General features: G+C 37.2%; 2 protein-coding genes across 3 annotated transcripts in view; one reads left to right on the top strand and one right to left on the bottom strand.

Annotated features, from left to right (window-relative positions):
• The window catches only part of LOC117915748 (nuclear pore complex protein NUP214), a 43,587-nt gene extending 25,224 nt beyond the window's left edge, over positions 1-18,363 (top strand). The window contains exons 6-17 of one of the 2 annotated variants that reach the window (XM_034831428.1): positions 1,785-1,897; positions 3,060-3,199; positions 5,000-5,165; positions 5,323-6,310; positions 7,330-7,482; positions 11,155-11,212; positions 13,348-13,481; positions 13,581-13,705; positions 14,008-14,353; positions 15,631-15,829; positions 15,970-17,844; positions 17,953-18,363. In XM_034831428.1, coding sequence (XP_034687319.1) covers positions 1,785-1,897; positions 3,060-3,199; positions 5,000-5,165; positions 5,323-6,310; positions 7,330-7,482; positions 11,155-11,212; positions 13,348-13,481; positions 13,581-13,705; positions 14,008-14,353; positions 15,631-15,829; positions 15,970-17,844; positions 17,953-18,068 — 4,413 coding nt within the window. In that variant the 3' untranslated portion in view covers positions 18,069-18,363. The remainder of the gene's footprint in view (positions 1-1,784; positions 1,898-3,059; positions 3,200-4,999; positions 5,166-5,322; positions 6,311-7,329; positions 7,483-11,154; positions 11,213-13,347; positions 13,482-13,580; positions 13,706-14,007; positions 14,354-15,630; positions 15,830-15,969; positions 17,845-17,952) is intronic. The other variant, XM_034831429.1, reaches the window with a different exon arrangement.
• A 938-nt stretch (positions 18,364-19,301) lies between these two features.
• LOC117915750 (RGS1-HXK1-interacting protein 1) overlaps positions 19,302-27,797 on the bottom strand; it is a 37,451-nt gene continuing 28,955 nt past the window's right edge. The window contains exons 4-8 of the mRNA XM_034831430.1: positions 22,728-22,780; positions 22,208-22,344; positions 22,062-22,126; positions 19,845-19,903; positions 19,302-19,726 (exon numbers count right to left, since the gene is read on the bottom strand). Of these exons, the coding sequence (XP_034687321.1) occupies positions 19,637-19,726; positions 19,845-19,903; positions 22,062-22,126; positions 22,208-22,344; positions 22,728-22,780 (404 nt within the window). The 3' untranslated portion in view covers positions 19,302-19,636. The remainder of the gene's footprint in view (positions 19,727-19,844; positions 19,904-22,061; positions 22,127-22,207; positions 22,345-22,727; positions 22,781-27,797) is intronic.

Raw genomic sequence — 27,797 nt, 5'->3', positions numbered from 1 at the left:
GGATTTGATCACCAAGTCAGCTTTGATGCTCAGATGCAAAGTCTTAGATTGACCTTTAACTTACTTGGGGCTTCTGTTAGGAGGGAATTTGAAAGGAAACACATTTTAGGGATCTTGTGATTGACAAAATTTCGAGGAGAGTGGATGGATGAAAAAAATGCATTTTTGTCTTTATGAGGTAGAATAACTCTAATTCAGTCATGTTTGTCTTAGATCCCCAATTATTTCTTCTCTTTATTTCTTTGAGGAATCATGCTCTCTTAGGGAAGTGGTTTTAGAGGTTTCATAGGAAAGTTTTGCCTTTTGGCATTAGGTTCTTATGAGCATCCGTGGGGAATATCTTGATGGATGAGACACCAACATTCTAGTTAGATAGTCACATAGGTGTCCTTAGAAGGCCATTGCATAGGTGTTCTTGGTTTTTTATGGACACATTCGCTTTGTGGTGGGTGATGGCATGAGAATTTGTTTTTGGGGTATTTTGAGTGGGGGAACCAACCATTGTGTTCACAATTTCAAGTCTTTATAGCATTGTTGCAGTTAGAAATTTTATCATTTTCTTGGTGACTCTTCTTTTTCTTAAAATCTTAATTTTCGTTGGAACCTTACAAATTTGGAGATTGAGGACCTTGAAAGACTCATGTCATCCCTCACTCATATGCACTTGTTTCCATTTGCCTAAGATGCGAGAGCATGGTCATTGACTTTTTTAGGATTATTCTCAATCAAATCATTCTTCATTACTTTCTCCAATACATTTTTTTTTTTTTGATAAGTATGACTTTCTCCAATACATTAGATATAGTTCCTTTCTCCCCAACCAAATTTATATGGAAATCCAAGTCCCATCAAAGGTTAAGGTCTTTACTTGGTTAGTGGCATACAAAAGGGTAAATACCAATGACACGATATAGCTGAGAAGATCTTTCAAATTCCTTAATCTTGATTGGTGTGTTTTATGTAGGGGGAATGGAGTGTATATTGACCATCTTTTTCTTCTCTATCTGATAACTTTGGGGCTTTGGTATAATCTATTACAAATTAGGAGTGATTGGGTCCCATCTAGGAGTATATACTATATGGTTTCCAATCAAAAAAAAAAAAAAAAGTATATACTATATGGTGGTCATTTCATATAAGGGTTCTACATTAGGGGCAAGTTGCTTTGGCAAATTACTTGTCTCACATTAATTTTTATTGCGTGACTAGAGAGAGATGCTATAAGTTTTTAGGATAAGTGGTGGGTGCCAGAGAAGTTGTGAGATTTAGTTCACTTCTGTTCCTCTTCTAGGTCTTTTTTACCAAGACCTTTAAAGACATTCCTCTCAATGTTATTTAGCTCAATTGACATTCAATGTGTAAAGGGTTTGGACAATATTGAGAGGAGCTTAGTCAAGGCTTGTGGAGATAGCATCTGTGTATATTGTTTTGTAGTCTAAACCTTTTTGTATAGGCTTCTTGTACAGTGGAGGATCTCAATCATATTTTGATCAAACTTTTGTGATTGTGGGGAGAACTCCTCATCCTTCTCATGTTCTTTTTATTCATAACTAATACATCTTTTGTTTCTAATCAGGGAAAAAAAAGTGCAAGTTACAAGCTATCAGCATTGGTTGACTTAATTTGTTCCCACATTAATATTGTATTATGATGTGCTATTGAAATTTTCAGCTCCTAGGTTTTCATTTGTACCAGCAGCAGGAACTAGTCTTTTGATGCTTTTTTATTTACTTAGAATATTTACTATTACTTCTTTGAGGGTAATCTGCAAAATTTTCTTGTAGGCTTCTTCCCTGCCCACTGTGCTATCCTTCTATGATGTATTTCCAGGTTTGGTGGATGATATTGTACCTTTTGGAAGTGGCCCGTATCTATTCTTGAGCTATTTAGAACAATGGTAGGCATAATGTTAATTTTTCATACCCTGGAAGTCCTTTCTATCTTTGACATTCTTGTTGATTCCATTGCCAGTTCTATTCGAACTGTATTTTTTGAGTTCATATTTTGTGCTTGAAGGATGCCTGAACTTTTACCCTTTTGGATTTTAATGCCTCATATTATTGAAGCTATATTTTTGTAAGGAAGCCACAATGACTACAGTGAATACTTTTTAAAATTATATTTTATTTCATTATATTTATTTTTTAATAATAATTTTCAAAATAAGTGAAAAAGATTTGATAGAAATGCAGAGTAAGTGCAGGACCCTAGTATATGTGTGCACAGAGAAAGTATAGTGAAAACTTACAAATAAAATTTATATCTGAGATAGCTGATAGAGTCTTTATAAATTCTGAAGTCATTTTCCTCTTGAAGGTTAAAGAAAAATTTGGAAAGGAGGGTGCAAATGTTCTATGCACACACTGCAGCTGCAATGAAGAAGCACCATGGTCAATTTACTTAAGAATAGAAAGCCAAACTTGAGCACTCATGCCGACTAGCTTCTTTCTTGAGTTTGGTGGGAAACACTTTGTTGAAAACTAAATATTTTGATTGATATTGCTTGTTTAACTGCCACGCTGTTTGTGTTGGTATACTGTGTTTGTCACATGGAGCTCTACTTGCTACATTGGGCTTTATTCCATTCTTTTATTTTTTAGTTTTAAAATTTTTCTTAAAGGTGGCAATTGCTTCTATGCATTCTCTGTGTAATCTCTGATATTCAGCTAAATGTAGAAAATATATTCTTATCAGTATTTGAATTCAAAACATCTTTAAGTGGTAATTATTTTTAGATGCTTTTAGGTGTTGTTTGTGGTACTCGTGGTTCCTGTACCTGGGTGCTTGTTTTTCCACTCTACTTTGTAATAAATTTATAATTCAGAAATCTGGTATCAGCTAAAAGCTACTAATCTTACTATTCATTTGTCTGAATTGATAAATTTTGTGTCATTCTTTTTTCTTCTTATTGTATATGTTGAATATCAGCTAAGAACTAGTATCCTATTACTTTTTTTATAAATAGCAGCTTATTTGATTATTTTGTTTTTTTATTTAATCTTGTATAGAATGGTGGGAATTGATTACTAATTCAATGTCTTATGTATATTTTTTTATAGTCAACTTGCAATTACTACTAGCAGGAAGAATGTGGATGACCACATTGTTTTATTCGGTTGGTCACTTGATGATAAGAAGAATGAAGCTGCAATTTTGGATATTGGTCGAGATAAATATCGCCCAAGGATTGAACTTCAAGGTGGTTAGAGTGATAATATATCCAGCAAATGTTTTGCTTTGTTCTACAGTTTCTTCATTTTTTTCTGCATCATGGACTTAGGATCGTTGCATTCATATGGTAGATGAGTACATATAGGGAACTGTTTGGTTGTTCCATGAAAATTGGATGGTCAATGATTGTTATTGCCCTTGAGATTCCCTTGTGTTTTTCGTCATTTCCTTCTCTCTTTGCTGATCTTTCTTCTGGAGTTCCTTTACTCAGAAATAGAAGTCTTGTTTCTTATAACACACAAAGAAGGAAGTCCATACAGATGCCAACATCATTGGTAAGCTCCGCTGGCACCAATGGAGGGTGGGTATTGATCAGAGACACTATATGTTGGGATTCAGTGCAGAATCTCTCTTCTCTTCTTTTCTCCTCTTCCTCTCCCTTTCTCTTCTTCTCTGTCTCTCTCTCTCTCCCCTCTTCCCTTCTCTTCTCTTTCTCTCTCTTCTCTTCCCTTCTCTTTCTTCTCCCCCCCTCTCCTCTCTCTCTCCTGCCCTCTCCCTTTTCTTTTTCTCTCTCGCCCTCTGATAAGTATGAAATTTTATATTGGACAAAAGGAAAAACAAGGGTAATGAAGGGATTCTTCAAGAACAAAGAAAAAAATACAAAGAAGTAAAAACAGAACATACACCATTCCAAACTCTGCCACAAATATTCTTACAGGGGTTTAGCAATCTCTTAACAATTCTTTCCAATGAAGAAGCTTCTCTTTAGCCAAACCAACTGCATCTTGATTAGCTGATCTAGGTCTCCTACTGAAGGAGGAGATTGAATCTCTTCAAAGCTGAAGAATTTTGCTTATCCCATCTCTGTACACAAAGGGCCCCCACTACCCTTAGAGATTCAAGCTGTAGCAATAGGAAATTTCCTTCCACCACTAGACTCCTAACCCCTACAGAAGTTGCCTCTTTCAGCTCCTGAGGCATAGAAAGACAGTCACCACTTCTCTATGAAAATCCTCCTGTTGCCCATTTTTTCAGCTCCTGTTGCCCATTTGACCTAGTTACTCAAAGAACATCAATCAAAATTAAGGTTGAGAAAAACAGAAGCTAGTGTCCACTGGCAAAAGGGAATTCTCCTCCTATGGCTAGCTGAATAATAACCAACAGTCCATAGAGATAAAGCGCATTGGAATACTTGCAAATTCTTTGGACGCAGATACTCAAAGATATGTCAAGAAACAGTCTTTATAGCACATCTTATCTGCTGTTCGTTGCTTGTCCTAAAACCGTACCTTTCTTCCTACCAAATTAAACAATGCACATATCTAAAGTACTCTTCTTCTACCCCTTTAATCAAAGCCACAGGAAATAATCATCTCTTCAATAATGCCTCATTTTCTCCTTCTGCTTGTGTTTTTGTGTGAAGAATGCTGCAATATGAATATGTTGATGTTGGAGAACTTTACTGGGGACTATGACTCAAGTCTCTTCTGAATCTGTGGCTTTGATGTATTGTTTCTGCGGGTTTTGGTTCCTCCCCCTTTGAAAAACCTACTTCATCGTTGTATTTTCTTTGCCTGCTTAATTAGTAGTTTGTTTCTTTGGATCAGAGTATGATTAACCTGATTGTTATTAAATGGTTTACTAATTTTGGATCTAGTTCATTGGTTAGGTTCATTGAATTAGAGTGATCAGTCTATTCTTTTCTTTTTCTTTTTCCCCAAAATTATCAGTGCATAGCATCTGGATAAATTTATCTGTTAATTTAGCTGGATTTTTGCTTGCATGATTTAATATAAGGTTTTCTTAGAACATCTATCTTCTGTTTCAGAGAATGATGATGACAATTTGATCTTGGGGCTTTGTTGTGACAAAGTTTCCCTGTATGGGAAAGTTGAAATCCAGCTTGGAGCTGAGGAACCAAGAGAACTTTCACCATATTGTGTTCTTTTTTGTCTTACCCTTGAGGGAAAGCTGGTTATGTTCCAGGTTGCCAGGTAGTTCTCTATGATGCTTTCTACTTCTATTGTGTTTAAGCATCGTGCAGTTGCTTTATTTGATGCCTGAGTAGGCCTAGGAGTTGTTTCTAGTGGTGTTAAGCATTTTTCTTTTGACTCTTCTCTGTATTAAACAGTGAATCAATTTTTTCTGTAGTGTAACAGGAACTCCAGCTCCTACTCAGGATCTGTCTCCCCTTACTGGTGATGAAGATGAGACTCCTGCAGAGGCACCTGTGGAACATGATCAGTCACGGGAAGCAAACAAGAAGGAAATTAGTATAAAACAAGATGGGGGGATTCTTATTAAAAATGACCTAAATACTTTTCAGGAAAACAAGTCTTTAATATCGGCCTGCATTGCTGATCAAATATCGCATAAGGAAACTATTGCTGCAGACCATGAAGCAAAATCTCTGGTAAATTCACAGACATTTGAAGCTGATGGGCAACAAAGAGTTTCTACCATAAAGCTGTACCAAGAAGTAGATGGTAAGCAATCAGGACTTCCTAGACAGCAAAGCACTAATTTAGAGGGGTCATCTTTGAAAACTTATCCTCTAGAGGGGCTTGGTAATGTTGTTGGAGATGTCAAGAAGACGGATATTCAAAAAATTACAGGAGTTGGATCTGGCTTGGGTTCTTCCCAGTCAAGTCATAATTTTTCACGAAGTTTTGAGACTCATAAAGAACTACCAGTGAAGATTGGTTCAACTAACTTACAAAATGCTTCTCAATCATGGTCTGGTGGAAAATTCACTTTTCCCAAATCTACTGAAGAAAAACTATCTTTGTCTTCAAGTTTTGTTGAAAGCGGCAGATCTGAAACTGCTGGGATTAATCTGAGTATTCCACAAGTTCCTGGAGGTCCTGTTGGGAGTCCTATCTACCCAAAAGATGCTGCTACCTCATTGGCTGCTGGCAATTTTGGTAGAATATCTCAGAGCAGAGGACAGAGAGGTTCAATGGTGGCAGGGAATGTTGAACCAATATCTTCGACTCTAGGTTCACAATTGTCAATGCAGGAAAATTTTCCAGCCAAGTCTCCTAATTATAAGTCTTATCCTCCCAAGGAGAATTACAGAACTCCCCCCTTACAAGGACAACTGAACTCCGAACCGAACTTATCAAAACAATTTGGCAATGTAAGATATCTATCTCTATTTCTAACTTTGTTACAGAACACATTATTTCCTGTTTTACAATGCAGTTCTATGTCTTAACTCCTTTTATCTTTTTGTGGTACTCTAGTCCATTTCATGCTTCTTTTGATTTGCATCCAGAACTTTTTCTTTGCCTATGGTGTCACTTGTCACTCATCGCAAAATCTTTTAGTTTAGAGTTGAGTCCTGGTTTAAGTTAGTGAATTTGTGGTTGTTCTAGGCTAACTTTGTTTACTTCATCTGAAAAAACCATACCAATGTATGGTACAATATATTTTACATTTAAAATCATATGGATCACATCTTGACAATCTTATAGAATCAAAATATGCATCATGCAATCTATACAATATATTGTGCCTGCTAATAAGAAGATTATTATATAATTTTAGAAAAGTTGCTTCAAGGTTGAAAGATGCGATTAAAAGCCTTTCTTGCATTGTTTGATATCATTAAATGCATTGACTAAAGTGAGAGATTGGAAAGTTCATCAACTTTTATGATATCGTAGAGATCTCTGAATCTTACCAGTCAATCCAACACTGACGAGTATTTTCAGAAACTACATGTTATCTAAATCATAATTTTCATGGGTAAATGTAAAGGAATGAGTATTTTTTTCTTAAATAATGTAAAAAATGAACATTATTTATTAAGTATTAATTTCTCAAGTATTTTAAGATTTCAGGTTTATCTTATGATACAATATGACTTATAACTGATACAAAAATTTAGAAATTAGAACTTGATAATATGGAAGCTTTGACAACTGTGGCTGTACCAGCAGTGTGAGTTAAAAAATTTGCAATTGTGATTTTATTTTTGTAAATATTATGTTAGCCGATCAAATTTGGCAATATTGTTTTCTGTTTGAGATACTGCTTTTGTGCACAGTCCAGGTACTTTCTTTGTTCATCATATAGATACTACTTTGAGTGTGGTTGTATTTCCTGAGAAGGGATATTGTAGTTTTCTCTCTCTTAATATTCACGCTCTTTCAGGTTAAAGAGATGGCTAAAGAACTGGATACACTTTTGCAATGTATAGAAGGGCCAGGTGGTTTCAGGGATGCTTGCACCATATTCCAGAAGAGTTCAGTTATGGAATTAGAGCAAGGCATAGGCACCCTTTCTGAAAACTGCCGAATGTGGCGGGTGATGTTTCTTTTCTTTCTCCTTTCTGGATCTTCTCTTTTAGCATTTTATATTAATTTTCACACTAGCATCTTGTTGCTTTGCGTTTTTTGACATGCTGTTCTGTTGTTTGCTGGTTGATCAATTCTCCACATAATGCTGCATATAACAAACTCCAGGTTCCTATTCTTTTCTTTTTTTGTATTATAAATGGAATCTGGTGAAGGCAAGAAATAGAAAATAAAGAGAGGAAGAGTTCTACTCTCTTGAACCTATAAAGAACGAAAGATAAAGGTGATTAGCCCACTTGTGTAAGGCCTCTCAAGAGGAAGTTACCCACTTGTGTTGGTTGCTTATGTGGTTCAAAGCCATGTCGGAGATGAAAATCAGTTTGGAGAAGAGTGAGGTGATCCCAGTAGGGGAGGTGGACCTGTTGGAAGAGTTGGCCTGTGAAATTGGATGTAAGGTGGGAAAGCTACCCTCTTATTACCTAGGGCTCTCCTTGGGGGCCTCTCATAAGTCTGTGGTTGTGTGGGATAGTGTGGAAGAACGTTTTCAAAGGAGGCTTTCATTATGGAAGAGACACTATCTTTCAAAAAGGGGAAGACTCACTCTACTTCGGAGCACTCTAGTCAGCTTGCCAATCTATTTTATGTCCTTGTTCACTATCCCAAGATTGTTAAAATTGAGATTGGAGAAGATTCAGAGGGATTTTTTTATGGGAATGAGGGGCTTTAGAGAAGAAAGTACATCTAGTCAAGTGGCCAATTGTTTGTAAGGTAAAGCCAAAAGGAGAACTTGAGGTTCGGTCACTTTCGTTGTTCAACAAGGCTCTCCTTTGTAAGTGTGTTGGCGTTTTGCAAGTGAAGGGGATTCTTTATGGTAGAAAATCATAAAGGAAAAGTTTTGGGAGGAGGAAGGGGTGTGGAGGTCAGGAGTGGTGAGAGATTCCTTTGGTGTTGGGGTATGGAAAGGGATTGAGAAGAATTGGGAGCTTTTTAAGTCTATGATTTCCTTTGCGGTGGTTATTAGGAGGAGGGTAAAGTTTTGGAAAGATTGGTGGTGTAGTGAGAAGCCTTTATGTGAGATTTTTCCATCCTTGTTTGCCTTATCTGATTCCAAAGAAGCTTGGGTAGCTGATTTATGGGAGCATAGAGGAGAAGGTGACAATTGGAATTTCCGTTTTGTTAGGAACCTAAATGATTGGGAGTTGGATGCCATGGAGTGCTTTCTTTCTTTACCTCAAGGACATTCAATGAAAAGGGTACAAGAGGATAGAGTGGTTTGGAAAGGTGGGAACAAAGGGGTCTTCTCTGTTAAGGGGCTTTATTTTGTGTTAGAGGCTGGTGTTACAACCCCTTTCCCTTTAAAAATAGTGTGGAACCCTTGGATTCCTTCAAAGGTGAGTTTTTTCACTTGGGAGGCTTGTTGGGAAAAGGTTTTGACTTTGGATCAGCTTCAAAGAAGGGGGTGGATCTTGGTCAATAGATGTGCTTTATGCAAAGTGGAGTTAGAGACCATAGATCATATTCTTCTTCATTATGTCAAGACGAGATTATTATGGCAGCTGGTGTTCTTCATTTTTGGTGTTCAGTGGGTTATTTCTGAAACAGTTAGGGAAAAACCCTCCTAGGGCGGAATGTGACTTTTATTGAGAAAAGGCGCATTAAGGCTTGGAGAGTAGCCCTTACTTGCAATTTCTGGACACTTTGGAAGGAAAGAAGTAGGAGATTTTTAATAGTGAGGAATTATTGAATCAAAGGCTCAAAAGTTTATTCCTAAACAATTTCTCTATGTAGGTTAGGGTGTATATAGGTGGGGGATATACGAATTTGATTGATTTCATAGAGTGGTTAGGCATGGGGTGAGGGAGAAAGTATTTTTTTGCACCCTCCTTTCTACTTTTTGCTTGTTTTACTTGTATATGACTTGTATACTCTTGCACTTTTTTTAATACATTTTCTTACTTATCAAAAAAGAATAAAGGTGATTAGCCCAAAATGATAATAGAGAGAAGACAATGGCCTTAAAACATCACTCTACAACCCAATTTCGAAGCTAGGATGAAGTCCTAAGGAAGAATGTTGAAAAGAAGCTCCCTTATGTCTGGGTTGCCCACTTAGAAATCTATGAGAATGAACATTAAGGAATAAGGTTTAGTCAAATCTCTCTTATCCCATGGTAATTGGATAATGGTTCTCATCTTTAGGACCAAAGTAACTGATGCCAAGTCACATCTTGTTATATTGTCGCTTCCATCATTCGAATCTCCTCAATATGTTGCTCTTGTAAGGAAAAACATGGTAGATTCATTTTTTTTTAATTAGGCCAATAGATAAAATGATATACTCGTTATTGCTGCTGAAGTGCCCTAGTTATCCAGAAACCAATGTTTTTTAAACTGGACCAAATTGGCCAACCGGACCAGTTGAACTGCCTACTGGTCACAGCTCCATTTTGGTTCACTTATTAAGTTATTTTTAGCTTTGGATTAGTACTGAAGCAGTTGCCCAGTTGATCAGACCGGAGAACTGGTTGACTGGACTGGTGGTTTGACCTTTTTCTCCCTGTTTTTTTTGTTCAACTGGAGAACCAGATGACCAGACTGATGGTATGACCTTTTTGTCCCTGTTTCTGTTTCCCCAAGAAATCCATGAAAGGGTGAAAGGAGGGCTCAAACCTGGGCCCTCCCTAAAAGAAGTGAGGTTAGGTTAGCACTAAGCCAAACTCTTTATATATATATATATATATATATATATATTAATTGCTTACAATAAATATATTTGACTATTTAGACATGCATTTGTGCCAAAGGCCCAAAACCAAATAACAAAATGATAAAGTTGTAAAGCTAATGAAATGCGAATAAGAAAATGATATAATATGAAGTTAATGAAATTAAAATAACAAATAAAATTGTATTTCATCCTTTGATATATGATATATCTTTTTAATAATTAAATATTATAATTTTGTTATTTAATAAAATTTTACATTTTATCCTTATCATGATTTAATATGGTATGTTAAAGATAAAAGAATGACATATTTTTAAGTTTTTAAACTATTTATATATAATTTTAACTTCTTATAACTATTTTTAATTTTAATAACATATAAATTTTATATTTATGATGTCATGCTAACATCATGAGTTGACTGCAGTTCAACCACTAGAAATAACCATTGAACTATGATCTGGTAGCTTATCTGGTTTCATGGCTGGTCTAGTATTGAAAACATTATCAAAAAAAAATAAATACTCAACACATGTACCTTAACTTTTCTAATTTGAGGGACGTTCTGGTAGGATAGATGACTATACTGGTTATCCTGGTAGAAGAACTTTAGTTCTTAAATAATAATAATTAACTGTACAATGCCTCTAAACTTCTGGGTGATCAAAGCCTAAGAACAATAATTAGACTTGTTACATCCAGTTCTGACTACAGGTTGTCATACTTATATTTAAATGTTGCTTCCAAAAATAAAATAAAAACTCCAATGTGTTCTTGTACTCCTTGTGTTTGAGATATTATATATGACATGCTGTTCATATTTTTCTTAATGGTGTTTTTGTAGCTTGATTATTTTTATTTGGTGATTTTGGTTGTAGGGGCAAATGCTCTTCATTTTCTCATGTCCTGTTATTTTTACCGAAATTTGAATTTTTTATTATTTCTTGATTTGTAGAGTATAATTGATCAACAGCATGGGGAGATTCATCATCTGCTTGACAAGACAGTGCAAGGTATTATGCAATTTGTAAATGGTTCATTTACATGAACAGAATCTTGATTACTTTCCTTTGCTTTGAGAACGGGTGGATTCATTTATATAGAGATTGCAATGATTTAAATATGGAAAACAAAGGAAGCCTAATCTAGTCAAGTAAGCCTAATCTAGTCAAGTTTATCTAAAGTTTGACGATATTCAGATGTCATAAGTACTTAATGCTCTCTACAATCCGAATGTAAGGTTTTAATAAGACTCTTGAGAGTCTTCATGAATGAGAGTTGGAATTGGTGAAACTGTTCTTGTAACTGATCTAATTTGTGATACTTGATGGAAGAAGGAATTCTAGGGAATATTTCTAAGAATGTTGCTCTTCAGTGAAGTCCTATGATTCACCATCTTCAGGGCTAGCATACAGTCTTTGTTGCTTGTTACTAGGTCCTTCCTGCTCTTCCTGCACAATTAAGGAAACTTTATCTAATTGCGATGGTTGTCCTTTTGGCTGAGTACAAAGTGAGGAGAGTGGTTTTTTATGCTCATTTTGCTGCCTTTGGAAGGATGGAAGTTGAAAATTTTTTGGTGGGTTGGGACATTCAGAGTTGGTGTTGAAAAGCTCTCCTCAAATCTATGTTTTTATGGTGGATGGATTTGATGGAGAATGTGAATTTTTTTTTTTGGATAAGTAAAGAAAAGTTGTATATAAAGAAAAGAGGGGACACCAAAAACAGTTCCCTCAGAGTATACAGGATTTTTGTTTTTTCCCTTTTGCTTAGTGGTTCCTTGTATACTTCCTATTTTAGGGTCGCACCATCATTTGCTAGGCAGTGTTTATATAATGTACTTCTCATTTGAAGGGATCTATGAAATGTAGCTCATTTTCTTAGTTTCTGTTCAGTTGTTGGGTCTAAAGATCAACAAGGTGGTCTCCAATTGAGCAGAGGAGATTTTTCTCCCTGATTGATCAAGTCATACACTTAATTGATTGGAGAATTTTTTGCTTGGATATTCACTGGATGGGTTTAAAAAGCTGCAACTCCATATGTTGCCTAAAATTAATTTTGGACTCAAAGATTTCAGCCATAAATTTGGCTAATGTTCATATCTGGGACATTGGGCCTAAATAATGCTAGTCTAGACTCTTAGCAGCTATGAAACCAAGATAGTCCTCAATGCTTTTGAAAACCTGCTCCCTCTCAAACTTCACTCATACCAATTTTCCATTGAATTTCATCTCTTGAGGAATCTCATTTTATTTCTTTAATTTGCTTGCTGTGATACCCACATACAAGGAAACCAAGCGAATAAAAATTAGGACTTGCTGTTGGACCCTGTGAGATACTTTTTTTTTTAATGAGGAAGAGGAATACTATCATATATACAGGAGGAAAATTTACAAGGAATGATGAGATATCCTTAAGCATAGAAGAAAACATGAGGCAGAATATAAAGAAGAGAAGAATATAAAAGAGGAAGATGAAAATATGCCCCCCTAGAAAGTTGAATGCTTCAGATGCCTTTGGACTCAAGGTGGGCAGTCTATTGGATTCCCTTTTTAGCTGATCTAGGAGTCCAAGGTGAATGGCTATCCACAATTCTAGACAGCTCCACTATCTTCTGCACACAAGGATCGTATCTTCATAAGAGTCTTCTCCCAGAGAAACCCAAGAAAGAAATTTATTTGAGTCCCCCTCCTCCAGGATGGTAGAGGCATTCGTAATTATAAGTCTTTCAAACCCTCCAGAAGCACAAGAATTTTCTGTTTTAATGACCAACTCAAAACCTTAATTTATCCTGCTTGTATGATCTTGAAAGAGGCCGCTAATTGTCAACTGGCCTAGATTTCTCATTAAGTACCCATCAGAGTTGAGCTTAAGGCTTCTGTCTCATATTAATTCCTCTGAGATCAGATTATGTTGATTTGAACCTCGTTGAGATGTTTTATCAAGACTCAATAGGCAAAAGAAAGGTACTTAATATTACATGCTTGTATACAGTTTCTGTTGTGAATACAGTGGGCGGGACATCTGTAAGCCACTGAAAATTGACGTGAAACTTGATGACCATGTCTACAATGATATTAGAATTCTTACAAGAAAAATGCTTGTTATTTTGTTTCAATTCACCAGATAATATGATGCAACTGGTTTTCAGTTTTGGCAAGGAAAGTATACATGCAAGGCATTGTTAAGCAAGCCACTGATAGCAGATATTGGGACCTCTGGAGTCGGCAGAAGTTGGCTTCTGAGCTAGAACTGAAGCGACGAAATATATTAAAAATAAACCAGGTTTGATCGGCTGTTCTTGTAATTAATCATGAATTTCTTCTAACCAAGATTCAAAAAATTGAGATTCAGCAAAACCTTTTTATCCCTCTCTTCTTCCAGGATCTGACAAATCAGCTGATTGAATTAGAGAGGCATTTCAATGCCATTGAACTTAATAAATTTGGTGAAAATGGTGGCAATCATGTGGGTCGGAGAGCTCTTCAAAGTAGATCTGGTCCTTCAAGGTATGAGAAATTGAAATAGTTGACCATTATATCTAGCAATATATGCTAATCCATCCTCTTCTCCTCCTGAGTCTTAACATGAACATCATTAATACATTTATGCACTCCTACTGTGAAGGGGGTTAGGTGTTCCTTAGAATCTGTTAGCTGAGGTAGTTTGTTTTGTAGAAACTAATATGGTCTTGAGATCTCATCAGAAGGAAAATAATAGTGTTGGACTAGATGCACTCATTTTTAATTTATGAAAACAGGTAGTCAGATTTTCTTTTTAATCTACTTAAAGTGAAGATATTATTTTGCAGACACATGCAGTCCCTGCATAGTTTACATAACACAATGAATTCACAATTAGCAGCTGCAGAGCAACTTTCTGAATGTCTCTCAAAACAGATGACTATGCTGAGCATTGATTCTACTGTGAAAAAGCAGAATGTAAAAAAAGAGTTGTTTGAAGCAATTGGGATTCCATATGATAGTGCCTCTGTCAGCTCTCCGACTATATCAAACACTAGTGATACCCCATCAATGAAGAATTTCCTAGTTTCTTCAAGTTCTGCAAATAAAGATCAGTCTAGGAGAAACCAATTAAGTGCTTTAAAGAGTTATGAACCAGAAACTGTTAGGAGGCGGAGAGACTCACTGGGCCAGGTAATATTTCCTTGTATTACTCCTGTTCTTTTGTTTTCCTATTCAATATGGAGGCCACTTTCTGCATGTTATTTTATATTCTCTCAGATTGTTGCTCTGTTTTATAGTGCAATTCAGTTGTCAATGACCAATATATCTGTCATATGGGCCAAACATTTTCCTAATATATGCTCAGAAAACCCCTATGAATCTAGCAAAGCAATTCATCAATTTGGTTTTTCTTTTATTCCTTGTTATCTACAGAGCCCCTTCCTGCATTCCATTCTTTTTATTGTGTAAATTCTATAGTGCAAAACTGGCTAGAACAGTACACAGAAGAGATTAATAAACAAGAGATTATAATGAGGGCACCCATCATAAAGTTATGATGAGCTCTTCCTCTAACTAGGAAAGTTTGCTGGGGAAATGCCTGAAATGGGGCATTATGCCAATTCACCAGAAACCGTTAGGTTTAAATATGGTTTCGTCACAAGGGACTAACTAACCAAAATAATGAGGCTGGATTCTATAGCGTGCGGGAAAAGAGAATAAAATTTCAATTGGCATATGGAACCACATGGATGTTTTTTATTTTATCATTTAAGGTCCGCAGAAATTTCCTATGGATGGGTCAAGCTTGTTCCTTTACAATTGAGATGCCTAGGTCAACACTATCATATAAGCACAACCTAATTTTAGCTTTTATTTTAACAATATCCTTTTTCCTGTCTCAATGAATGATAGCCTCCAATAAGTTTATTTGTTACATATAGCCAGTGGAACTCATGAAAACTATTTCTCCAACATTCCAGTGAATCATCTTCCTCATGCAACTAATGTTTTTGTTTTACATGAAATTCTATAATACCATGTAGTGTGATGGTATATGATATTATAGGTCAGGTTGAAAGTTTCTTACTGCCATTGGAAACTCTTTGGGTCAGACTGGGGAAATGACTAATGGTGATTTTTAATTTTTGAAATTTATAAGATCAATATATTTGTATCTACTTTGCAACAGATTATACAAATGCACTGCCATAGTGTGCGTAGATGTCTATTCCACCTTTTATATGCAAGGTGCACATCTTACCAATTGGAGTAGTGTTTGTCATCAATTAATGCTTCTTGACTAGTTTATGTAACAGCAAATTTCCTTTCACATTTTATATGTACATATGCACACATGATCTGAATGAAGTATTTCTAGGGCACCTTTTGCTTGTTATTCAATGTTGTGATATGTGTTCTATAAATAGTCACTGTTGCTTATATTTTTTCTGTGAACCTCAATGCAGAGTTGGGCAAATTTTGAGCCTCCAAAAACAATTGTGAAAAGGATGGTTTTGGAAGAACACCAGAAGGTGGGTGTTAACAAACCATCCTTCTCTGTGGATAAGCGACAATTTAGTCCTCATAAGCTGGAGGGATCAGCCTTTGCTTACTCGAACAATAATACAACTCCTTCAGCCTTCTTGTATCCATCTAGAAACAAAGGTGACCATACTTGGAACAAAATGAATAATATCTGTGTTCATTTATCTACCATAAGATTACTAGCCTATTAAAAAAGATATGCCCTAAGCTAACTAAGAAACATTTGCTAATATCATCACTCCGTTATATATTTTCTGCAGGAATTCATGAGATATCTGCAAAACAGGCATCTTATAGCCCATCAACGTCTTTGTTCAGATGGGCCAATGACCCTTCAGGACCATCACAATCTTTGGGGTCTAGATCTCCTACACCTCATGCATTACCAGGAAACAACCTTTCAGCATTCTCATCGCTGTCAGCACCTCAGTCATCACCTGTTGTAGATCAAAGTAATGCAACGGAAACTTGCAATTTGATTAATGAGAGATCAAGCAGTGGGGTGACCTTTGTTGAGAAGTCTGATGCAGTTTCAATCAATGAAACAAAATCTACTCTGCTGTCTGAAAGTCACCTGCCTCAAACACCTATAATCTCCACTAGTTTACCAGCACGGACGCTGCCATTAACTAAGAAACCAAATGAGATGTCAAATTCAAATGGTAAAGGAACTGTGCTTGCAAAGCCAACTATTGGAAGTGTGAAACAGAAACCTGTGTCTCCTGGAAGCTCATTTTCTCAGTCTGGAGTCTCTCCATTCTCTCCCATATCTGCTGTCCAGCCAGCACCTAGCTTGCCTGGAAAAGTTTTCCAGTTCGATATTGCAAAAAGCAAAGGCCAGTCTTGTGAAGAAGTGCCACCTTCTCCTGCACTCTCAAGTCCATTTTTGGTTCCATCATCATCTTCAGTGATCGAGTCCTCAGCAGTTTCCCAATCTTCGTTACCCATGCCATCCACTGTACCAACCTCATCAGCTGCTGTGTCATCTAGCCAATTGTTTGCCAATTCTAAATCCATTGAAGATGCCAATCAATCTTTGTTTTCTCAATCTTCATCATCAGCTTCTTCGTCTCCATTTCTTTCTTTGAGATCCTTCTCTTCTCAGGCCCAAGAAACACTGGTTCCATCTCCATCCACCTCCTTAAATTTAACTTCAGCTTCTCTTCAAACATCACTTCAATCTCCTTTGGGGAAATTTAGTTCAAAATCAGATGTGAATTCTGCTTCACAAGTTCCACCTCAGCAATCCAAGACTCCCACAAGAGAGTTTAGTTTGAAGCTTGAACCTTCAGTGCCATCTGCATCAAAAATTGAATCTTCCACTGGATTGGCATCTGGAAATCTGCCCAGTTTCAACAGTTTAGCAAGTCATGCATCCAATGTGACAACAATGAATGCCAAACCAGAACAGTTGCCTGCTGATGGTGCGTTACAAGCACACCCCTTGATTTCTGGAAGTGCTGCTGGCAGTAAGAATGAGAGCCTGGATGTTACAGTAACCCAGGAGGATGAGATGGAGGAGGAAGCACCCGAGACAAGTCAAGCAACTGAACTTAGTTTGGGAAACCTTGGGGCATTTGGGCTTGGATCCTCTCCTAATCCAATGGCTGCCAAACCAACTCCATTTGGTGGTCCATTTGGTGGTCAATTTGTGAATGCAGGAACAAATCCTGCAAGCACTCCATTTACAATGACGGTTCCTAGTGGGGAGCTGTTCCGCCCCGCATCCTTCAACTTCCAGTCACCACAGCCTTCTCAACCACCTCAGTCAACAAATTTGGGAGCATTCTCTGGAAGCATTAATGCCGGGATCACTGCACAAGCTCCTGCGAGAAGTGGGTTTGGCCAGCTTGCACAGATTGGAGCTGGACAGCAAGCACTGGGATCAGTTCTTGGTGCTTTTGGGCAATCGAGACAGTTTGGTGCTGGTCTACCAGGCGCAGGTTTTGCTTCTGCCAGTAGTTTCACTGGTGGGTTTGCTGGAGGCCACTCTGCTGGTGGTTTTTCAAATGCTGCTGCTGGAGGTGGATTTGCTGGTGTTGCATCTACTGGTGGTGGGTTTGCTGGTCTGGCTTCTGCAGGTGGTGGATTTTCTGGGGCTGCCCCAACCAGTGGGGGTTTTGCTGGAGCCACAGGTAGATTCTTACATCTTGTTATTCTTTATAGGAAGGGTGGGGTGGGGCTTAAGTTTTTGTTGAAGATCTTCTCTGTGTTCTGTTTATGCTCATTGGAAACCCATACAGGTGGCGGATTTGGGGCTTTTAGCAACCCACAAGGAAGTGGTGGCTTCGCCTCATTTGGTAGCACAGGAGGAACTGGGAAACCCCCATCTGAGCTCTTCACGCAGATGAGAAAATAGATTTAACAGGTTATGGACAAAAGCAGACTCATGAAGTAATGTCCCAATGAAGGGAGGGGATTGCTTGATGCACATCCTCTAGGTTTTTGAAGGAAACTATTTTTTCGTTATTTGGCCCTGGGCTATGCCCTCTTCTTCTGTGTCATTCCTCCTAAGATTCCAGCAGTACCACACTGTAAATAGGATTTAATGGTTATATTGCTAGTTTGATCATTTTTATTTCCCACATTGTGGTCGGCATATTGCAATTGTCAATTTTGGGCTTTGCACCTTATGATAGTCATACATTTTGCAATTGACTGCCCCCATTCCCTTACAAATCTTCCACTCCCATTTCACATGAAATAATTAGATGAGAATATTTTTCAGTTGTCCCTTGAAGGCAGCACACATGAAAACTTCAAAGAATGAGAAGAGCAGGGACCATAAATTTCAAGCAAATTCTACATGGTAGCTAATGATTCCTGGATCCATCACCCTTGAATTTAACCCATCCAATAAGTGATTTTCCCCAAGATAGCTCCCCAAAAAGTGAGCCCTTAGCCCTCCCATGTGGGAAAGGGCTGCTAAAGGCTTAATACTAGGACTTAGAGAACATCTCTTTGAAGAAACAATCTCTATAAATTTCCATGCGGACTAGGCAATTCCACCCCATCCAACTCCCTGGTTATTAAAGCTTTTGGTGAAAGACCTAAGTAACCCTACCACTTTTCATATCCATACCATATTGGCGATTTCATTTCTTCCCAGATAAACTCTCCTGTTCAGCATGAACCTGGTTCAAAGTACAATGGGATCTATTTTAGGTACGCAGGTGTTTACCTTTTTCCTCACAGGGAATCATTAGCAAACAACTGTGAAATATCTGCTGATTGCCTTTTCTCCCTACCACAAGGTCTCACCAGCCCTAAGTTCAAAGCAACTCAACTCCATCACCCAAAAATACATAGGAAGAAGAGACGTCTCCTTGTGTGTTAGACCATGTGAACTTCAAAATAAAAAATAAAAATAAAAATAAGGCAGCCCATTAACGAATACAAAAAAATCTAATTGTAGAAATAAAGAATCCAATCCAATCAATCCATTTCCATCCAACCCCATCTTTTCCAACAATGTCACAACCCAGAACTTAGATGGCCATAAGTTCTATTAATTTCCAATTTACAATCCAATCTTGGCAGCAAACTCCCCAATCCAAAACAATAGCTTAATTAGCAAGAACCAACTTGGACATATCACTCCACCAAACCAATCAAATTTCCAAAGAAAACAACAAGATTTCACGTTTTCCTGCACTAAGTTATAGAAAGAGGGTGGGGGCACTCGTAAGACAATTTAGAGCCTCTCCTGGCGGCCGCAAGAAAAATTCTCAATAATGAAGAAGCTTACAGGTTGAACCAAGTATTACCATAATCAATGTGGCTACTAGTATGTCAAATACTAGAAAACAAGTGAAATTCCCTCTTATTACATAACTACTCTTCCTGGCACGCACCCATAGAAGAAGATAGAAGGACATGAAAAAAATAATAACCCAGTTGAATCCCCATAGGATCTTTCGTAGTTTATCAAACAGGAACCCCTAATTCAGAAATCTTCATTATCCTTTTGTCCAGAGCTATCCTCTGCTGCTTCAAAAGTGATGCCATAGAAGCAACCTGATTAAAACACGAGAAAGAAGATAGAGATCCACTTCAATAAAAGCATTATTGAGAATTGTAGAAAGCTTTGAGAAAGAACAAAAAATTTCCTAGGATAGAACAGTGTCAGACTTACCTCTGATCTTAGTTTTAAAGCCTCCCTACCAGGAGTTTCTCGCAGCCCATCCATTAAATCTACAAAATGTATTATCACTGCATTGATGAAATAAAATTTCCAAAGAAGTACAACTGGTCCTCCCTCCAACAATAAACAAACCTAAATCCCTATACACACATACACACACCAACAAATGCAACAAAAAAACTCATGGTCAGAATTTGGGCCACCAAACAATTCAGGTCTTTTTCCAAGCCCTCTAATTTAATGGCCTCAAGGCCTGGCTCAAATGGTAAAAAGGTTGGGGCAGGGATGTGGGAAGTTCTAGGTCCAAATCCCATCAGGGTGAAAGAAAAGAAAAAGGTTACATATCAAAAAATTAAATAAATAAATAAAAATTAAGGTGCTTTGCCACAGCACTCTAATTTAGTAACCCACTGAAAGGCAAATCTTAAAACTTGCTGAGGCAGTAATTTTTTTTTTTTTTTGATTGGAAACGACAAAGGCATATATTGATAAAAAGGAAAGTACAAGAGAAGGATGAGGAATCCTCCCACCAAAGAAAAACAAATTTACAATGAAACAAAAGCGAGAAAATACAAGATAGATACAGGCAACTGCTATGAATTAGGCCACCCCAATGGAGTTGCACGCCGCTAACCAATCAAGGAATATCACATTAAGGGGAATCCCCTTAAAAACCTTAGAACAAAAAGCCCATAGAGAAGCAAGGAAGTGAATCATGTCCCAAAGGTTCTCTGAATTCCTTGTTTTATCCTCAAAGATCCTTGCATTTCTTTCCCGCCACACCACCCATAATAAAGCGATGCACGCAGCTTGCCATAATACAATCCCTCTCTTAGAAGATCCAAACCCATTAAAATTGGTAGAAAGCATGTCTCGGATGCTCCTAGGAGGGACCCAATCTATCTTTGTTAACTGAAATAGTCTGTACCACAACCCCATCGTCAGAGGGCAATGAAGAAAAAGATGATCTACTGTTTCTCCCTGCTTCATGCACAACATACAAATGTTGGGACTAAGTGCTTTGTAGGGTCTTCTCAACTGTAGCATGTCATTAGTATTTACCTTCTTGTGAGCCACTAACCAGACAAAGGACTTGATTTTGAAGGGGACTTGAGAATTCCAGACTAATTTGGAAGGGAAATCTGAAGGCAAACCAGATCTTTGGGATAAGGCAAGAAAGAAAGATTTGACTGTGAAAAGTCCTGAAGAAGATAAAGACCAAGATCTCTTATCTGGAACCGAAGGTGATAAATGTATAAGATCAAGAGACCGCATGAGACTCTCTAAATCTTCTATCTCGGAATCGGAAAGGTTACGGCGGAAGTTGAAGTTCCAAGAGAAGGGTCGAGTGGATCCGAGAATTGAAGAAATAGGAATATTTTTATCCATTACTACTCTAAGTAGCCTTGGATAACGGACCCCCATAGGTTGATCCCCCCACCACAAGTCTTCCCAGAATCGAATTCTTTCCCCATCTCCTACCAAGAACCGAGTAAACTTGGAAAAATCTTAGAAAACTTGTGCAATAGCCTTCCAAGGACAACGATGTGACCATCTAACAACAGTGTTGACGTCCCAACCATTAGAGTGTGATCCATAAATGCTTAAAATGACCTGATGCCACAGCGCTGAACCCTCCCTGGGATACCTCCACAACCATTTCCCTAAGAGAGCGGAATTCCGCAAGGAAATTTATTTTATTAAAATGACCTGAGGCAGTAATTTTATAGCACCTTTCTTGCTCTATTTTATTAAATTGTGTTTTATAGTAGAGACAAGCTTGAGGAACAACATTTCATACAGAACAATATAGACATATCTCTGGATCTAGTCTCATCCAGATTCTCATAATTTTTCTTTTGGGGTCTGTTTCAGTAGTTAAAAAGTGAAGCAGACAAGGTGACCATAGGAAGAAAAACCCTATTCTATCTTCTCTTATGACATTTTGGTTACCAAAGAAAAATATTCATTCCAAAATCTCCATCCTCCAATCCTGTAAAGAAACATCCTTTTCTATTCCTATTATTGAAACTGCCAACCATAAAAGTGAAAGAATTGATAAGGTTAACAGAGTTAATGAAAGCACAATTCACAGCTAATGCATGGATGAATAATCCTTGAACAGACAGTTCAAGGGTCCTACAACCAAAAAGAAAAGAAAAGAAAAGAAAAACTGAAAAAAGAAAACAAGATTCAGTTATAAATTACCTGCAGCTTGGGCTTCAACTTTGAAAACTGTTTTAGCAAGGCGCTTGAGTTGACTTCCAGTGTTCCTACAGATCACTTGGAATAATGAGATAGAGACATGTAACATCACTTAAGCACAACATCAAGAAGCTTAAAATCACTTTTACATGAGCTCATTATGGCCACATTTCATATCCTTTTCAGCAAGAGCTGCTCTTTCAAGAAGTTTTCTGCTCTCATTCTTCATTAAGTCAACAGAAAGATTCAACTCTTTTACATTTTTCTCAGCTCTTACAAACTGTGCCTGCACAGATAGTTTTGCATAAAATTAAAGCTGAAAATGCTAAAAAATATAAGATGAATTCTTTAACAACAATCCACACAGAACCTGGCACCTCAGATTTTAGATTTTGTGTGATAAACAAGTTTTTGAAGATTATCTGGCACATGTAAAATGCAACCAAAATTTCTTCATGATCTGATAGAGTAAGGTAAGACCATACATCTTATACAAGGAAGATACACCCCCACTTTGGCATGTAAAATGAAAAAAAAAAAAAAAAAAAAAAAACCCTTCAAAAACCTGGATAAACAAATTTCAGTGGAAGTTTATGCAACATGGATTAATACAAGCAACTTCTTGATCTCATAGAATAAAAAAAACTTATATAGAATGAAACAAGGTACCTCCTCACTCTGAAATCGACCCAATGTATGATGAAACAGAAACCTTCTTGGGCCTGCAGATGATGAAATGTCTTGGATGAAAAACTAAGACAAAACCTTCACAACTATAGACTAATATTTTCAACGCAAAGAAAATTCCAAAGAAGCCCAATTTTTCCTTCTCTTCTAAACATGCTTTGCATCAGTCTCATTATTTAAGATACTAGAATATAGTTGAGTATTACTTTCTCTTGCAATTCTTTATTCAAAGCTATTTATGGCCCTTTCCCATCGGATCAGCCTTATTCCTTTTTCCTTTCTCCAAGCTTGTTTGGCCTTCTCATACTTCCATTTTAAAGATCTTTTATTGGAAGTAGATTATGAAGAGATAAATACAAGAGACGTGCCTCAAAGGAAAAGTATCATATCATTTCTCCTTATAGGTGTCATATTTACAACAATAAGAGTCAATCACCAAAGAAAATAGCTTCTATGGTCTAACTCCTTAGCATAAAAGATCCGAGATGACAAGAAGAAAAGTGGTCTATGTGGATTCAAAATACTTTGAGCTTCTCACAAGTGGTGCTAAGGAGCATGTTGAAGTCAAGGTTGAGGAATGAGGTAAAGGGGATGTTGTTGCTTGTGGAAGGCGAAAAAGTGGTTCCAAGAAGAGCTGAAAGACAACAGAGACATTTTAAGGAAGAGATGCAACAGAATAAGCCAAAAGGTATCTCAGGGATTCAATCATGTCTGAGGATGCTAGAAGATACTTTGTAATGTTTCCAACAGACTTTGGCCCTTTAAGAGGGAAACAATGGCTTCAAAGATCAAAGACTTGGTAATAGTGGGTGGCAATAGTGAAAAAGAAGGGAAGGTTAAGTAGAACAGTCCAAGAAGGGCTTCTTCCTTTGTCTTTGTCTTAGAAGAATTCAACTTTGCAGACTTTCAAGACAAATCCAAAGAGGGTAGGGGATGCACTGTTATTGTAGGCAGCAAATGTTGAGCATCCCCCTAAGGTGAAAGTCCTCAACTGTTGTTTGGTGAACAGGTAGGAAGTTAAGAGTGCCTCTGCACCAGTTATGACCGATGTGGAACAACGGGCAAACCTTCATTGGAAGTTCTATGTAGCAGGGAAAGTGGCAGCACTGATTGACTCCTTGTTCATTTTTTAGTTATCATCCCTATAGGTAGCACAAAAAGTCTTGAAAAAGGGAGGCTTTGTTTTCAAATGAAACTAGTTCATCTTGGATAGGTGGTGCACACGGTGGGATGCTCTAGCTTGAACATTCAGAGAAAAGAATCAAGGGTGAAATAGCTAGGCTTGCTGGTGCAATTGTGAGAGTAAGTTTTTTAAGGAAGTGGAGATGCATGTGAGGCTTCATAGCAGTGGATGAAGAAACAAACCTTCACCGGTATTTGTCGTGCCTGGGAATCTTAGTTAAAAATAAAAATAATAATAATAATAATAAATAAATAAATAAACAATGGCAGGGAGGTGCTAAGTTAAAGGTGGTGACAGGTCTTGCATCCTTTTCTATCCCATGGGAAAACTTAGTGTGGTATTCACCTTTGAAGATATTGGTGGTATTGAGAGCTCCATCAGGTGTTCTTTAAAAAGAGAAAGGGAGTCTTGAGGTTGAAGTTGAAGTGAAGTTAGACTCACGCCGTGATTCATGTGGAAGATGGGGGTGGGTCCAAAGAATGAAACATGTCTAAAAAGGAGTGTAGCAGAGAAGCTATGGCTTCTACAGCCTTCCCTTGGACTCTGATGGTAGATAGAATCCAATGTCCTCTCAAAAGTTTTTCAATGAAGCATGCTAGTGGGCAGAAGAAAATGGGGATTGCATGTGCCACTCAGGTAAGGATGGTTGTTTGGGCTTGTAAGGGAAAGTCACTAGCAATTGTGGTAATTAGGCCAGAAGCAGGAGGTTGTTGGCCTGCAGTGTTCTAAGAGTCTTGGATGCAGTTGTATTAGAGAGTTGGGTGAGCCCAAAAGATTTGAGGAGGTGAATAGTAAGTGGGCTGCAACGAGAAGGATGCTCTTTTGATGTTGGGCTAGAATAGAATAGCTGGATCTTTTAAAGAAGTGTCCAGTACATCCTGGGCCCACAAGTAATTGAGAATGGAAGTGGGCTTTCAGAATGGTTTAAAGAGGAGGAGGAGGAGGAGGAGATGGTGGTGGGGGTTAGGGTTTGATTGAGGATAAGTTCCAGTTCAATTGCTTCTATGTCAAAAAGCAATTTCCAAGAATCTACAATGGATTGTGGACCTAAACCCGTCTCCTACACATTGTGAAATGGGGTCTTCAAGTAGTTGGAGTTATCCTAGGTTAGTGGAGACTTTTATGTGAAGAAATTGAAGCTCAGGATTGTGAGGCTTGCCTCTTGATCTATCAAATGAAGCTTCACGACCAAGACTGCCTTCCTTATCAGAGGATTTGGAAATGCTAAGGGATGTTTCTCAGGCTTCTTCTCTTTCTAAGATGGGAGACTCTCAATGGAATTATGAGGAAAAGGAGCAACAGCCTATTAGAATGAAGTTCAGGGTGGTGGATAAATCTTGGCTAACTTCAATTTCATTGCAAATGATCTCAAGGATGGGCAATTTATAGAAATCCAAATAATGATCCTAACCCTGTTTCAAGAACAAAGAGTGATGATGCTGTGTTTCAGGAAGCTTGTTCAAGGGAATCTTTACTAATATTCTCTCACTCCTTGGTGGAAAATTCTCAAACGCCTCTATCATTGTTGAAGGGGAACAGGAAATATGTTTTAAAGCCACTCCCCTGGGTAAACAAAAGTTCCTTTGGCTCTGCAAAAATGTGAGGGAATATCCAAAAGGCCATGAAAATGATATCTTGGGAATCCTATTGGAAATTGAAGCTAGAGAGAGTAAAAATCAATTCAAGGATAGGGAACTCATAAATCTATTCCAAAGTTTTTAAAGGCGAAAGCGTAAGGCGAGGCGTTTTTGTGTTCGTGAGGCGAGGTGTAAGCCTCAAGGCGTTGAGGCGTAAGCTTTTTGAGCCTCACATTATATAATTAATTATTATTTTAAAATATATAAAATAGCATAAATAAAAATATGAAAACAATTCATTAGAATCATAAAAAAAAAAAAAAAAAAAAAAACATACTAGTTCCCTACTTTCACAAAAAACCATAACAAAGTCATAAAATAGATTCTAGATTTAACTATACTAATAGTTTCAAACTTTAACAAAAAGCCATAACTAAGTTATGAAATAGAAAATAGAGTCAACCATAATAATAGTTCTAAACTTTTACAAAAAAATCCATAACTAAGTCATGAAATAACAACTAGAGTAAATTGTTTCAACTTAAATCCTCCTCTCCAAGGTCATCATCATCCTCATCCAATGTATCAATAGTAGGAAAATGTCCACTATCATGTATCCCCATTTCATGTAAATCTTCATCTTCATCAATTGGTGTCAAATTCAACTCCTTCTCTTTGCCTTTGCCTTTGCCTCCACTTATACCTAACATAAAGTATTAATTAGGAGTAAATATTATAAGTTTTTTTTATTAAATTTAATCAAATTTATGACTTCAATTTTTGAGTACTTGGCACTTCATTATGTTTCCTTTTGTAAGAATGTGAAGAAACCATGTGATCCGATGATGCTTGAGTCTCTTGGGAGTTGGATGACACAACTCTAATAGCATCAACACTGAATAACTCATTATCTTGAAGCCAACAAAGATCAAGCGGGAGGAGGGGATCTTCTTTGTCAACATCCGAATCAATCTCCTCTACCAAAATCGGATCAACATTTTGTTTCCTTTGTAAACTTCGCTCTCTCAATCTAGTGTTGTACCTTACATACACTAGAGCATTCAACCTTTGATGTTCAAGTCTATTTTTTTTTTTGTATGGATCTACAAATAATAAAAGAAACAAATTTATGTGTTAAAATGAAATAAAGTTCTCTAACATTGAAATAGAAATATATGTATAAAAATTTATAAAAATAGAAGTATTACCGATTCAAATGTGCTCCAATTTCTTTCACATCCCGAAGCACTACAAGTAAGGCTAAGGACTCGAATAGTAAACTTTTGCAACTCCGGTGTTGAACCCCCAAAACGCATCCACCAACTTGTAGGACTTCTTAATGTTCGAGAATCGATTGCAATACAACTCCCAAATTCACCCATTGCTTGGTCATAAGAGTCCAACTGAATGTCAGTTTTTAAACATTCTTGATAATCCAACATCCTATCCATGCATTCAAATAATCCCTTCCTCACCTGATCAACATTAGAGAACTTATCTCCATACCGCAATAGAGGATTAAGATAATAACCTACTGTATGTAAAGGTCGATGAAGTTGCGGAGTCCATCTTGCATCAATTTTTCTCCAAATTGGGCCATATTTTCTCTCCACACCCCGACAATTAAATGCAATCTTCTCCTTTGTTGAATCCATCAACTCATAAATATAACTCATGGCTGGTCTTTCCTTTGAATCAACCTCTCTCAAGACACTAACTAATGGAATAGTGGTCTTTATGCAAAAAGCAACATGAGGCAAAAAATTTGGATCAAACAACACTATACTTCGAGTTTTCACACCTTTTACCTTTTTAGCCCATGTGCTTGAACACCATTTTTCTGAGGAGAACATTGCAATAAGAGCTTGCTTTTGCTTATAAAGACTTTGGAGAGTAAGAAATGCAGTAGCAAACCGTGTAATTGCTGGACGAAGAAGTTCATGATTTTTTGTAAATGTTCTCATCAAGCTAAGAATCCAAGTACGTCCATATATGAACTTCACTACTTGCCTAGCTCGAGAAAGTGTAGTAGCATGAACAATTAGCTTTCCAATATCCTCCAACATCCAATCAATACAATGAGCAGCACAAGGAGTCCACCACAATCTTTTCTTTCCATAAGCCTCATTCTAGCATTCACATAATTAAAGGCATTATCAGTGATGATTTGCACAACATTCTCCTCTCCAATTTCTTCAACCACCTCATTAAGATATTTGAACATCAATTTCCCATTTTTTATTGTATTAGAAACACCAATTGATTTCATAAACCAAGTGTCAATAGGACAAT

This window comes from Vitis riparia, chromosome 6 (genome assembly GCF_004353265.1).
Source record: "Vitis riparia cultivar Riparia Gloire de Montpellier isolate 1030 chromosome 6, EGFV_Vit.rip_1.0, whole genome shotgun sequence".
Taxonomy (NCBI): Eukaryota; Viridiplantae; Streptophyta; class Magnoliopsida; order Vitales; family Vitaceae; genus Vitis; species Vitis riparia.
The sequence above is the reverse complement of the archived record's forward strand: the minus strand, read 5'-3'. Positions and strand labels throughout refer to the sequence as shown.